Source organism: Salvia hispanica, chromosome 4 (assembly GCF_029641045.1).
Source record: "Salvia hispanica isolate PSC_SH4W2 chromosome 4, Shi_PSC_v1, whole genome shotgun sequence".
Lineage (NCBI taxonomy): Eukaryota > Viridiplantae > Streptophyta > Magnoliopsida > Lamiales > Lamiaceae > Salvia > Salvia hispanica.
The window spans coordinates 3,457,379-3,472,580 of NC_142695.1; the positions used below are offsets into that span (position 1 = coordinate 3,457,379).

A 15,202-nucleotide genomic window follows, 5' to 3' on the forward strand; every position below is an offset into this window, starting at 1 on the left:
TTTGTACATTAAGAAACAATTGCTAAACAATCAGCGAGCTAATGAGAATCGGCAATAAGCTAACTTCTGTTATTCATGACTCCAATAAACAAAGTGTGAAAATAGCGGCAAAATGTTACAATAATCTCAAACTCCATTGTCAAAATATATGGATTTAAAAGACATTGGTCTCATGAAACTACAATCATGGAAACTAGCTAGTGTTACACATTTGAGTACATTTGAATGTAAATGATGATAGAAGTCACATATTATCAACCACCATTCATAATTATATATAGATAGCAATGGGATAAAGCATCATCTACCTTTGAGTTCCTCCTCGAATCGAAGCAAATGCTCGCGAAGAGGCTGCAGAAATAACTTCAGATCTTTAAGAATCTGCTGCTTAGCTTGCGGCTGGACGTCTTTGTCTTCACGGAGCTTTACTTTGATCTGAAATACAAAATGACACGGCCAATATCCAAATGAGACCTAAAAACTTCCGAACAAAAACAACACAAAAGCTGATCAATCGTGTATAACATACCTCCAAGTCGTCCAGCTCACCAAAGGAGAACTCGGAAACATCAATGTCACCTTTCATCTTCTTTGTCTCACCTTCTATTGCCCACTCTCCTGATTATTATTTTTTCCAATAGGGTCAAGGAAAGATGACTGAGGATAAGCATAGCGAAAATTCGATGAACATCCAAGAGAGTCTTACCTTTTACTGTTAGTGATAACTCATAAGTATAGCCAACTCTTTTCTTGTTCCTAACAGTAACCAAGAATGCCTACAAGAAAATGTATAGAGATCCTATTGTGAGAAATAAGAGCTATCCAAATCGACAGTAAACTTAATCGAGGCATTCAGCATTCAGGCATAAGCAATCGACATGAGAAATCCTGAAAATTTGAAAATATTATTTTGCTCGGGTCTAGAATAATCCTTTCACCGGCTCACTTCCACTTCATTTTATCAATGTTTAGCATAAATTACATTCATAAGGGGGGAGGGGGTTCCAATTTATTGGGATGGATGTTCAATCCAAATAAACATCTCCTCCCCGTTCTTATGCAGCAAAAACATTCTGATTTCTTTATAAGCCAAAAAATGACTATGGTATTTGCAACCGCTAGGATTGAAATAACGGAAGGAGCAGATAGAATAGAACATTTTTCTAGATTGCAAATTTAACAAATTTAATTTTGAACAAAAAAAGAGAGACTAAAATAAGTTATAACTACTACTTGGTTCAAATTCAAGTTCTCATAAAGGTTTGCATCAAAAAAAGACTGAAAGATAGCATTGATTTGTATATCTTTATCTCCAAAAGCTGGCAGCAAATACATCATTTTTAGACAATTAGTATTAAAGGCACTCACATCTCCAGAGCATCTTGTCACTTCTGTTATTTCAGCCTTGCCCCCGGAGAACTCTAGTGAACCCATAGAGAGAAGCAATTCCTGAAATCAAAGACAAAAAATTGAAATGGAATGGCAGGGGAGAGCGCATAGGACGGCCAATTGCTCAATATCCACAAACAAGAAAGACAATTGTATGAAATGACATAAGTTTCATCAAAATCCAACATTAAACATGCATATCTGATTCTTCTTCTACAGAAGAAACTAGCGTTTTTCACACAGGTCATGACTCATGCTCATGCCTAGTTACTTCTCATATTTCAAACACCAACATTTATGCTAATAATGCTCTTGTAATCCTCAACCCTAACCCACCCATGGCACTGCCCGCTATGCAACTTCATCCACAGATTCAAACAAGAGCCTTCCGTCACATCAATGAGCAATGAAACTTGAAACATTTACATGCTCAAGCCTTCCGAAAATCCAAAATTTAACAATGTCATAATTGCATGAATACTACTACTACTACTATTCTAATTCTTCCTGGTTAAGCCGAAGCACAAAAGGCAATGAATAATACAGTACCTTGATTCTCTCAGTTGCCCACTTGTTTAAATTCTTCTCCTCCCACGTTCCAGCCTGCAAATAGTAAACAATCATAAGCAAAAAACCGAACATTATAACGGGGATTATCATAAAAAGCTAGTTAAATTCAAACTTAATTCCACCAAAACTAAATCAAGCTAAACCCTAGGGTAGAAGCTGTCAATCTCAATCCCTATGAATCACATCAACATGATACAATCAATTTGTTAACATCACAGTCCAGAGATCACTCAAATGCATGACAACAATTTCTATATGAAATAAGGCAGCTCGTAAATGGAAAGCTTTCCGATGGTGCCAAAATGCATACCCGATTCCAGGCGGAGCCAAGGTGAGATTGGGTGGGCTGATTGCAGGCATCGGACGGATCAATCTTCTTAGGCGCGGGCAGAGGCGCGGCGTCGCGGCTCGCCTCTCGCACCCAATAAGTGTAGGAAGCTGATTCCGCGGCCTTCTCCGCCGACACCGATGCGCCTCCCTCCATTGTTCGCAATTCGCTGACGAAATCGCCGATTGAGGGCAGAAATGAGGTGCGGAAACCTATAAAATTTCTTGGGGATTGAGGAGAGAGAGAGATTGGGGATTTCGGTGTGATTCGAGAAGGTTCCGAGGGAGTGGGAGAGGGTAGCTGCTTCGCAGTGGTTCAACTTTGACTGCCTCTAGATTTGGGAGACTCATTATCGTTTTATTTTGTTAATTTAAAGTTAATCGTGATTAGTCATTGGTGTAGGGTTTTCTGGAATTCTCTGGTTTTGGATTCAGAGATTTGGGCTTTCACAACACTTGTTTCGGGCTTAATAATAAATGGGCTTTGACGGGTCATTCGTGTTCCAAAAATAATTCATTTTCCTATTTTTATTACAGTAATTAATGTGTGAGTAGACAGGTCAAATATTTGGATATAAACCCATAGGCCCCAATGATATACTCTCCTTGTACGCATACGGGAGTCTCATTTGAATTCAGTGCGGATTTAATGAAATATATATAGAAAAGTGTTAGAAAAACAGAACTCCTACTCGCGGGAAAATGGGTGGGGTGTTAATAAAACATACTCCCTCCGTCCCAAATAGTTTGTCTCATTTTTCCATTTCGATCCATCCCACATAGTTTGCCCAATTTCACTTTTTATCAATTTTGATAGTGGACCTCATATTCCACTAATTAATTTCTACTCACATTTATTAGTATAAAACTAATATATAAAAGTAGAACCCGCTCTTCACTAACTTTTTCAACTCAGTTCATTACATTTCTTAAAACCCGTGTTAGGTCAAAGCGAGACAAACTATCTGGGAAGGAGGGAGTATGTTGATCAGCTAGATCGTCTTACATGTGCTTCTTCTTATTTTTGTTAGAGGGGTAAAATATTTGGATTCAAAGTCATATTGAATGATATACTAGTAAGACAGATCTTGAACCATGGGTGTGTTTCACACGTGCTTCGATTATAATTATATTATGGTTTTCGTTTGTATCTGACCAGTGGGGACAACGGGAGGTGGTGCTGCTAGTGTCGTGGGGACTGGGGAGAGTTACACGCATGATCTCAGAGTCATGGACCGTAGTGATCTCTGGATAGATTGAGTTTCAAGATTATGTTAGGGCGTTTGCTTGCATACAAGCAATGCAGCTTGGTGATGTCAAACCTAACATGGTGACTTTGGTCAGCGTCTTACCAACTTGCGTTGCACTACGCTCGATCACACATGGGAAGAAGATTCATTGCTATACTTGACCAGTTCGAGATAAATGAACAGTTTATTCAGAACTATAATTTCTCTAGTAGCATAAAAGATAGGGGTAGTATACCAAGCAGATAGGAAAGCTCAAAAGTGAAAACTGCTTAAAAGAATTTTTGAAGGATTCACAGTGACAGATGTCCTAAATATAAATAGAAAGGTAGCCTTAGTAACTGGCTGGCTGCACAACACCAATGCCAAAACCGAAATCTGTCTGGACGCACTGCAAAGTGCTGATTTATCTTCGATTGAATTTGGGGTGAGAGGATCTGCGTGTTGAACATCAATAATTTGAGGTCATGATCTTGCACAAATCCAATAACGCATAGAAATAATAGTCATGAAAATGGAGGCTCATAGGCTAGGTCCTGTTAAGGTCCAGTTAACATCCTTGTGTTGGAAATTTTAAATTCCTTGGCCCCGTTAAAAGTCACACTAAAATCTAGCAGGCAAAATAATGAATTTAACTAGTAGTACTAAATACATTTCTGCATTTTTAGTCAATGAGTTTAACACCAGATTATAATTTGTATGTCTTTCGAATCAAAGGCAATTTTGCATATAGTTGAGACAGTAGAAACTTTGGAATAATAGCTGTTGAATTTCCATGCAACCCCAAAAGACAATATGACCAACATAGAGTTCTGCTTATACACACTTCTTGCACAATGATGAAGGGAATTAAAAGAGCAAAACCATCCCTCATAGATCAAGTTTGGTATTTTCATAAAAATTACACAAATACAATATTATATCTATGGGGGGGACATAAACCATTTAAATGGTAAAGACAAAGTAAACATTTGATGCTTCTTCCAGTTTGTGTAACCGAGCACTGGAGCACACTCTGATGCTCCTTATTTTCTTCTTAAATTGCCATCTTATTATTACAAACAATTACCATCTTAATCAAGAAACTGAAGATAAAATTAGAATATTGGCAATAACCATCTTAGTTTTGCAATGTACAAGATCCTAAACAACCCTTCCTATTAAAATTTCGAGTTCGATCCCATATCACTCTATCAGCCTAACATAAGCAAACAGCTCAAGAAGTTTCTAGATCATAAAGGAGAGCATAAACTTGATAAGGAACCAAGAAGGCAAACACAGAGTTCATTTGAAATCAAAACGTCATCGTTCTTAAACCACCTGCAAATATAGATAGTGGCATAGAGAAAAGAACACATATCCTATACTGTAAACAAACAGGGGCATTCCATCAAACATTAGAATAATCCTTTTCATGCTAATATCCCAGCCCAACAAACTTTACAACCACTTCACCATGAAACTCGTGAGAGAACAATCCGATGCATTGAAGCGTGCAGACGAACAAACATTTCCAGACCTTGTTGGAAGATCCGACTTTTATTATTTCATGAATTGCCTAACAAATAACACAGAAGCCTAACTTCACAAGCTCTCAAACCTAATCCGACGAATTTCAATCAGTATCCCAAATTCCCAATCATCCACACACATAAAGAGTAAGCATTTGCAAATGTATTTCATGAATTACCTAACGAATAGTAACACAGAAGCCTAACCTAACAAGCTCTCAAACCTAATCCAACACATTTCAAGCAATATCCTAAATCCTAAGCTGCGAGAGGCAACGAAAATCACACCTCACGATGTCTTGCTGCTCGAATCAGCTGGAGCTGAAGCATCCTTTTTGACAGCTGGCGCCACGTATATCCTAGCTTTCTTAAGGATTTCAGCAACAGTCCAATGCTTCCGCTTGCTGAGCGGCCGCGAAGGATCCAACCTCACCTGAAATCGGAACCGGAAAACGCGATGTCAGTCAATTGCTATATGAATTAAATGCGTGCGCGAGTGAGTGCGTGTGTGTGTGTGAAGAGAACTGACGCGATCGCCGATGTTGCAGTTATTTTGCTCGTCGTGCGCCATGAATTTGGAGGTGCGCTTGACGTAGCGGTTGTAGAGCTTGTGGTGGAAGAGACGGTCCACCGCCACAACCACGGATTTCTGCATTTTGTTGGACACCACCGTCCCCACCACCGGCTTCATCGCTGATTGATTGGTTTCCGACTACGATTCTTCTCCTTTTTGGCTTCTGCTTTCAACCCTCAGGCCGGCGGCTAAAACCCTCCTCCCCAAACCCAACGACGTCGTTTCATCCTTGGGCCTAATGGGCTCGGTTGGGCTTCAAGTTAAGCCAAACTACACGAAATTGGTCCCTAATCATTATTAGGGAGTAGTATAATTTGAAAATGAAATACTACTCCATTAAATAGGAAATTTTGAAATCATATGCATTTATTTTATTCGTCTATGAAAAGTACCTGTGTTAGTGGAAATAGATCTCATCTCCTTAGAGAAAGAAAATTCCCAAATAGGAAATTTCTATTTATATATGACGGATAAAAAATGCAAGAATTTCTATTTTTGGGAGACAGATGAAGTGTAAGTGCAATTAGATAATTGAAATTTGTGCTACAGAGTAATATTTTATACTCTCTCTGTCCCGTTTTAGTAGTTCCATTGACTTTTCTGCCATCTTTTTGTAAAATTGATAAAAAATAGTTAAAGAAGAGAAATGGTAAATTAAAAGAGAGAATAATATAGAGAAGAGTCTTATCTACATTATTGTCTCTCTTACTTTACCATTTATCTACTTTAACTATTTTTTATCATTTTTACAAAAAGGGGACATAGAAGTTAATGGGACTGCTAAAGCTGGACGGAGGGAGTAAGTGATATAACATGACTTACTCTTGTTTTTTAAATAGCATAGAAGTAATTAATGATAATAATAATTATAATAAATTAATATAATTGAATTATTGAGATTAAATAGATCTGTGTTTTAATAAATTATTAAGGATTACTGTAAAATTCAATAGAATTTTAAAAAGTATTAGGAATTTTTGTGATTATGCGAATATGAACAATCTAAAAACAAACAAAATCAATATTTGTCCATTTCTCCATTGCCTTTATCCAGTGACAAATATTTACAAAATCCCACATTTAAAAAGATAATCTTGAGATGATGAAAAAGCGAATGGATGTCGGAATATCATGTGGAAATATCCTCTATTCAGCTGAGGCTCTTATCCTATATACGTAGATTCATAAGAATTCCGCTAATATAGCAAACAACAATGAAAAAAATGTAAGGCTCAAAATCCTGTTTAGAGCCTAAACTTTCCCTCAAATCACAACAATCAGCTTAATCTATAGTCTTGTTTTTGAAGGGTAAAGAAAAAAATATCAAACCAAAACCGTTATCCGTCTCCCGCTTGGCTCTCACTATCCCTCTGGATAAACCCACAAAACATTTCTTCTTTTTCATTTTTGTAGCATTACAGTTGTGGATCAGGTTTCTACAAATTTCTCATTCTTGGTCTAGTTTCTTTGGCCATTATCACTGCCATTTAATCTTTGAATTTTGGGTTGCAAATATGATTTCTAGGCTTGTGGGGTTTGCGTGATTGACTGATTCAATGTCTAACTTTGCGAAAGATTGTGTCTTTACTGCTTCATGAGGCTTAAAATGTGGAAGGCATTTCATGTTCTTGATGAGCACTTCACTTGTCTTATGTCAAAATCTAGTCTTGTCTAATTATAGTTGTGTCTCGGATAATTCTTTTCCCTGTGGCAATGCTTCGATTTCTGGGGTGCAATTGAGTTGTGGGAGGAGAAAACATAGTGGGCTGGTGCCGAATGCCAAGAAAAAGCATTCAAAGAAGAGGAGTTGGTGGCAGAGGTTCTTCTTTGATGAGGATGGGAATTGGCTTGGTTTGAGGGATGATGCTGCATTCGAAGTGCTAGAGGAGGAGGAGGAGGAGGATGAGGCGAGTGATATGGGGTTATCCGCGAATGAGAAGTTTGAGGCGTGGAGAAGGCGAGCTGAGGCTATTGTGGAATTGAGGGAAGCACAGGAGGATGTGAAGAATGAGGAGAATAGGAGGTGGGAGGACTGGATTGTTGATGGAACTTATGGTGATGATGATGTTAGTAATGGTGGTTCGTGGGTTCAAGACTCGAATGGGGCGGTTGGGAAACCGGGAGATGATGTTGGGGATGATTTTAGGGAGGTTTTTTCTGGTAGAGGGTTGGCTAAGTCTGTGAGGGATTTAGTTATAGGCAGAGAAGATGATGATATTCTGTATGAAGATCGAGTTTTTCGCTATGCCTCGTTCAATTCGGTGAGTGAGATTTAATTCATTGTCTTTATGATAAATCCATTTGATGCATAAGAACTCTATAGTTATACCTTATTGTGTTATTATCCTGTAGCACTGTTGTTGTGGAATTCAATTTCAACTTTTAAGCATTGCCTTGCAGGCTTGCAGCAACATATCTCTAATGTTAGAACTTTCCGTGTTGCATGTTTTACAATAAAAATTATCGAAGTTCCTGTTCCAAGTAGCAGAGCATGTATGTATGGCTAGTACTGGCCATAACTTGTTAGGTGGTGTTCGGTTTCCTAGATAAAATAATACCAAGATACAGTCTAAGATTGAGTTGTGAGATTATTTTAGTCATAGGGGGTTAGCTATGACTAATTATCCCATGATTATCCATCTAGGATTGAATTTTGAGATTAAATCTCATGAACCAAACACATTACAAATTTAATCAGGGATACAATCTTGCAAACCGAACACCCCCTTATTGTATTCTGTGAAAATACTCAACATTTAGAGTAGCTAATAAACCTGAAAATACAATAATCCGATGCTTGGTGCCTATACCTTTTTCATAAAAATAATTAGTAATCAGCCTCACACAATTTTCATCTTGTTAGTGAGTAGTATTATTCATTACATCCTTTCTCATTTCAGGCTAAATTTTTGGCAGTCCTGGTCATTGTTCCATGGGCTGTGGATTTCTTAGTTCATGACTACGTTCTTATGCCTTTTCTGGACAGGTAAATCTTACCATACGATGTTTTTTCGCACCCGGGTTAAATATACAAACTAGCATCTCTTGTTTCTCTAGAAAGTGACCTGATAAGAATGATAGTACTTGTTCGAGAAAAATAAAAAGTACAGTCTAATATCACACGATTCATACCTTTCCACATTAAGATTATTTTTTTTCTCAAAGAAATGGTTAGCTCGATCTTAGTAAGATATGTGAATGTTAACTGAAGTTCTGTTCTGTGTCAGCAACTTGATAGTACTACTTCATGCTGCCAAGCGTGATGTTAGCATGTTGTTGATTTTGCTCTTGCTCATGTGATGTGAACTCGTATACATTAAGCTATTTGTTGAAACCGCACAAGTTTTCTAAACTGTTGACAGTATTTTACCTTATCACCCACACTACAAGTAGCTTTCGCCCTTCAAGAGCATTCGCTTCAACTGGATTCTACTCTCCCTTTACTTCTTTCTCATCTTTTGGATATATAAGACAAGTTTTATGGACTTGACTATGAATTCATTGCTGCAGGAGCATATTTGCCTAATATCAAAATTTGACATCAATCAAATTACTTAAGTTTAAAATATTAGATGGTTGCTTGATTATCTTTTGAACTTTGAAAAAATACCTACTTCCATATATAGTAGCTTATACAATACGGGTATTGCTGAACGCCTTATAAATTTCATTCATAGGAAGATAATTTTTAAACTTTAGGGGGTGTTTACTTTGAGTAATAGGATATATTGATAAAACATAGGATTGATATTCGAAGGATAAGATGGCCAAACAAGTGCAAAATTAATCACTTCATCAAAGTAAATGATGGATTGTTTTTATTAATCAATCCTACCATGCAAAGTAAACGGCCCTAAGTGGCTGCAGCTGCTGATATCTGAATTGTTGCATAGTTTTGTCAATGGGGACTTGATGAGTTCTACAATTTCCTAAGCAGATATGTAGAAAAAGTACCACTTGCGGCACAATTGCTTGATGTTAGGAGGAATCAAAAGCTTGAAATGGTCAAGTCTCTAAAACTTGAGAAAGCACGATATCGGCTTGAAGTAGAGATTGGTAAATCTCCCCCTCTCTCTGACAAGGACCTTTACTTGGAGTTACGAAAAAAAGCGTAAGTATTTTAGTCCCCATTGGCAAATTTTAGTGAATCTTATCAACTTACATAATTATAATCCTCTGCTTCATCTAACAGCTTAGATTTCATGTAGGAATTGAAGAAAACATTCATTATGCATAGTTATGATTCATATATATAGTAGGATCATTGCTACTCTCATTTTTACTAGAAAAGTGAGCTCGAGTCATAAATCCTATAGCTTTTTCTCAGTGCCTTATTATTGTTTTGTGTGGATTGTCTTTCGTAGCATGCAGTTTAACATCATTCGTTCTGTCTTCTCTATAACCGACAGGTTAGAGCTGCGGGATGAATGGAGATTGGAGAACCGTAAAGCATTTGCTAACATTTGGTCAGATATGTTGTTTGGGATCTCAGTATTCCTTCTTCTGTACTTCAATCAGAATCAAGTGAGTTATCATCAAATCATTTTTGTCTCTTTTTTTCACTTCCATCACGAGCAATTTTTCCTTTGTTCCTTTTTTTTAATATACAAGAGAGCAACCAGTTAAACAATACTGACATTTTATGTTATAAATATAATCAACGTAATTTTTAACGCACGATTACGATCCTTGAGTTTTAACATATAAAGGCGAAATTTTGTTATTTGGGTCACATCGTTAGTGATAACTATTTATTTCCATCTGATGTTGTCTACGTTCCCCTGCAGGTAGCCTTGCTGAAATTTACTGGTTATAAGTTACTGAATAATATATCAGACACCGGAAAGGCATTTCTTATTATACTTACCACAGATATTTTTTTGGGGTAATTTCTTGGCTATTCTCTCAATCATCGTATTTGGTTTCCATATAAGTTTGTGTGATATTTTTACGGTGTAGTTTCATCGTTAACTCAGTCATACAAATGTGGACCTTCCTGTACCGTTCTGTTTTGTCGAATAGTTGTAGTCCGACAGTGAGTAGTAGTCACTGTACTTGTTCTCCGTGATGTTCTAAAATAACTAATTGCATTTAGCTTTCGTCTTAAAAGCATTCTGTTCGATATTGAAGTGTACTTTTAGTATAGCATTTTCTTTCTAATTTTTATAAATTTTTAACTTGCAGATATCACTCTGAATCGGGCTGGCAAACACTGTTGGAGGTCATGGTAGATCATTTTGGGCTTGAGATCGATTCGACTTCCATAACAATCTTCGTATGCCTGATCCCAGTTATCCTTGACGCTTGTGTGAAGCTGTGGGTATGTTTTCGTTATACTGTAGTGTGATATATGCCTCAATAATATCTTGTATCGATTTTTCGTACATTTAGTTCTTATTCTAAGGCGTGCTGTCAGTTTACTTGATATTTTTGATGTGGCAAAATATAGGTCCCGCAAACTTGTATGTAACACATATCCTAGAGTAAAAGACCAGTTTCGTCCGTGTTCACATTTACTTTCCTTCTCTCGAATCCGACAATTTAGTGGACCCGCAGACTTGTCAGTTCTGCTCTGGATTCCATCCATGCACATGTTAACTGTTACTGCTGCTGCTTTGTCTTTTCAATTTCTTCACTACTTAAATTTGGTCCATCTTCTAGGTCGCTTTGAATGAGCGTCGTTCTTACTGTCTTTCGTATCATTTCCTTAACCATGTCGTAAATCTTCACTCCCATGCCTTCCCAGTTGCTCACTTTAAGATTAATAAAGATGAAAAGCAATGCAAAGAACGATACGAGAGAAGGAATTGGACGAAGAATGTCTTATTCTTTCGACATATATATGAACTATTCGTTTGTTTGTAGGTTTGTTTTTACCAGAAGTTACTCTTCGAGATGTTTTGAGGTCGTGTATATATAACGCCTTCGATTTTCCTTTCCTTTTCAGATGTTCAAGTTTCTGCCACGATTATCCCCAAAGGTGGCCAATATTTTCCAGGAGATGAAGAGACATTAGGAGGATTTCGCTACATACACACTGGTTCTCTCTCGGCTTGGGCTCTCGTATTCTTTTCATATACGAACATTTTTTCATACGTGTGGCTTGCTTCCTTAGTTTGCTACACATTCTGTTGTACTAGGCTAGAACATTTATGTACACACTCATAAACACTAGGAAAGATTCCTAGACTTCTTGAAACAATAATTATGCCGAGCTGCATAAAAATCGTCACTTTACTCATCCCCGTACAATATTTACTACTCCGAACTCTCGTACTGGATCTAGTTAGCTGGAGACAGGTGACCACTAGCTGTAACGAGTTCGAGGATTTTCCAAATGTCCGTTTCTGGCTTGTCGTTTATCGGGGTTTATAGATCTTGTGGTGCTACCTGCCATGAGTTGTAGGACCTTGTAGCATTGAAGGTGGTGATGCCAGTGCAAACACATGCTCTCTTAGAATGCACATTTATTGCATCTTATTTGGATCAAGTTTTCGTGAAGAACGAATGGAGTTTGACTGCGGCCAACGGCCTCCTCGACTCCCTCCACCAGAGCCTAACCGGCCCGGCCTTAAAATTATGGTATGTGTTTTGGTTTGCACGCGAATTAGGTCTTATCTGTATGTTTAGGGCCCCCCTATCTCCTTCAGTGACGCTCGTCCAACCCAATTTAATTCAACATTTTAATAAATAAGTATTTAATTCTCTCGTAATCACGTATACAACATTCAACTTGATTTTCTATGTTCATTCATAACTCGACTTAATAAAATATTTTAAATTACTTTCTCTCTTACTTTTTTTTGGGTTTGATCACAGGCGATCTGAATCCGCTTTCGGCGGAATCGGATTAATCCTGCTCGATCGGGCTTGCATTCTCTCTCACTTTTTTCCTTGTTCTCTTAAACATAAGATTTGAATGTTAAAATTACAAAGTTTGGTCAAATTAGCAATCGTTTCACAAAATCAAGGAGCTCAAAAATTCGTAATCGTTTCACGTGATATTTAAAACCTTTGTATTCTTATATGGTATTTTGGTTTGGCCGGATTTTCATTTTAGGGAAAATTGCTGTAAATACTACTATAGTTATTTTTAGTGCTACAAATTAAAATGCGCGAGAAAAAAACAAATAATGGTAGTTTGAACTACTTTAGTGGGCGTGCATTCAAGAGTGATTCCACGTGTGTGGTGTTGCATACTATTAATATATACCCCTCCGTCCGCCATTAGAAGTCTCATTCATAAGCGATACGGGTTTTAAGAAATGTTAAGAAAAGTGGGTGGAAAAAAGTTAGAGGAATATGGGGTCCCACTTGTATATACTATTAGTTTTAAATGAAACGTGAGTGTAATGAGTTAGTGGAAGGTGGGACCCTATTACCATTTATGATAAAAGTGAATCGAGACTCCTATTCGCGGACGGACTAAAATGGAAAAACGGGACTCCTATTTGCGGACGGAGAGAGTAGTACATAAAATTTCAAAGTATAAAATAGAGTTCTAGAGAAATTATGTCAATGGATTATTATATATTAGTAGATACTAATTTATTTATACCTACAGAGTTATATAAATACTAGAGTTAATTGCATATTAAAATCTTAATCCGTTTCAGCAGTATTTTCTATTATCTCTAACATCTACATTTTTTTTTTGTTTTCTTATTAAAAATGGTCAATAATAGTTCTCCTTTTACTCTCATAATTACTTGAATCTTCAAAAATTTTAATGAAGGAAAAACATTTATCAATTAAATTGCACTTTATTATCTCATTCATCATGTGGTTATGGATCAGGTTTGGATATCAGAGGATCCATCTACATAGCATACACTTAAATGAACCACGTGGGATAATAATAATATCCAGTATCCAGTAACATGTGTATTTATTTGTGCATATTAAATAATTAAATAAAGTTAATAAAGCTGAAGAGATGAATATCACAAAATTAAATACAGATTATTAATGTGTTGACTGAGACTCATGAGTCATTAAAATCAAATCAGGGAAAATGAATTTAAACATGTGTTGTGGGCTCTCATTCATAAATATTTTTGCTTAATTTTCTAATTCAAATTAATGTTTGTGTTAATTTTCCTTTTCAATTTTTTATTCAAAAGAAGAATACATTAATTAATTAGATAAGTAGCATTAAATCTACATATAGCATTGACGAGGAGTGATCAATTGCTAACTCATCATTTAATTGCTAACTACAACTAATTTAAGACCATAGGATTTTAGAAAATGTGTGGTGTACAATTTGCCATGTGTAATTTTCATTTTTATTAATTAAATTGAAAAAGATAAAAAAAACTTCAAATTAGGGTTTTGGATGAAAATGTCAATATAGTGTTCTGAAAATATCAACGCAATACTTTGAGAATGTCAACACAATGCTTTAAGAATGTTAACTCATTGCTTATATCGACATTCTACATGTATTATGTTGACATATTTTATATAATATGTTGACATTTCTGTTTGTAAGAAAAAATTAAAAAATTTTGAATTTTTTTTCAAATTTTGACGTCGAAACATATGCATGTATGATATCGTTGGAATCCTTACGAAATTATCTTTAATTTGATATAAGTTCTATGAATTTAAAGTTTTGGGATTTCTTTTAAAAGTTAGTTATAACTAAACATGTAGTTAATTGACATTAATACCCCTATTGATATTTTTTGGAATTAATCCTATGGCCTTATCGACGTTTTTCGTTGATCGTATTGACATTTAGGGATTAATGATCTAAGCCTTTAATTTGAATATCTAATAGCTATTATTTAGTTGTAGTTAGCAATTAAGTTATGAATTAGCAATATAACACTCCCCTAGCATGGACATTATTCAAATTTTTGTATTATAACTATAATTATGGATTTATTACTATTAGTATTATTTAACAAAATATAACGTTTTCATATATCATAGTTAAGACTAAATTGGGAGTAGCACGTAGGTGATAGTATGGCTATGATATTAAGCACTAAGCCAATATAATTAGGTCTAATTATGAAAACGTGATTTATTTACATGTATAAAAAATTATTAACCTATCTGAAGGGTGGCTTATAGCTTGCTTAAAATTCTGCCCGACCAATGAGATGCTGCCCAATTTTGTTAGCAATTTGTCTAGATCATACCGAGATGCTGCCCAGTTGCCCGCTATGCTAATTTAATTTTCCTAATGTGTAATTAAATTGCAATATATCCTTAAATTTTTATGGTCCCACAAGCCTACGTAGTTCAATATTTACTTCCTATATTAGTCCTAACACAAATAATTGCTAGTGAATTACAATATTTGAAAAATATCAGTGACATAGTGGTATCTCAAAGAAAGAACAAGAAAAAAAACCATTAAATGGAGTAATCATCATTATAGACATGTATATATTTCTATAATAGCACTAGTAATTAGTGAGTATACGCATAGAGTAACTAGGAGTATAAAAATTCACTAGTGTTAATTTTATATTTTGATTTTTGACTTCATATGAGTATCTATTAGTAAAAATATCAGTACTTAAAAATAAGCTTAATGGTTCAATAAAAGTAGTTGGAACTGGTAATTC

At 35.9% G+C, this 15,202-nt stretch overlaps 3 protein-coding genes across 3 annotated transcripts; 1 reads left to right on the forward strand and 2 right to left on the reverse strand.

Annotated features, from left to right (window-relative positions):
• Window positions 1–102: 102 nt before the first annotated feature.
• On the reverse strand, window positions 103–2,618 carry LOC125195910 (chaperone binding / ATPase activator). The gene is made up of 6 exons (XM_048094196.2): window positions 2,270–2,618; window positions 1,939–1,992; window positions 1,369–1,449; window positions 707–776; window positions 530–618; window positions 103–435 (listed from the first exon to the last, which is right to left on the reverse strand). Exons 1-6 carry the CDS (start codon window positions 2,441–2,443, stop codon window positions 301–303), a joined length of 603 nt encoding a protein of 200 aa, XP_047950153.1. The 5' UTR covers window positions 2,444–2,618; the 3' UTR covers window positions 103–300.
• A 1,163-nt stretch (window positions 2,619–3,781) lies between these two features.
• LOC125192561 (uncharacterized) lies at window positions 3,782–5,798 on the reverse strand. Its single transcript, XM_048090171.2, has 3 exons — window positions 5,574–5,798; window positions 5,333–5,477; window positions 3,782–3,970 (listed from the first exon to the last, which is right to left on the reverse strand). Exons 1-2 carry the CDS (start codon window positions 5,733–5,735, stop codon window positions 5,334–5,336), a joined length of 306 nt encoding a protein of 101 aa, XP_047946128.1. The 5' UTR covers window positions 5,736–5,798; the 3' UTR covers window positions 3,782–3,970; window position 5,333.
• A 971-nt stretch (window positions 5,799–6,769) lies between these two features.
• LOC125192198 (CemA-like proton extrusion protein-like protein) lies at window positions 6,770–11,859 on the forward strand. The gene is made up of 7 exons (XM_048089713.2): window positions 6,770–7,879; window positions 8,519–8,604; window positions 9,556–9,729; window positions 10,028–10,142; window positions 10,406–10,503; window positions 10,803–10,938; window positions 11,566–11,859. The coding sequence occupies exons 1-7, from the start codon at window positions 7,241–7,243 to the stop codon at window positions 11,632–11,634; spliced, it is 1,317 nt and encodes a 438-aa protein (XP_047945670.1). The 5' UTR covers window positions 6,770–7,240; the 3' UTR covers window positions 11,635–11,859.
• Window positions 11,860–15,202: the final 3,343 nt, after the last annotated feature.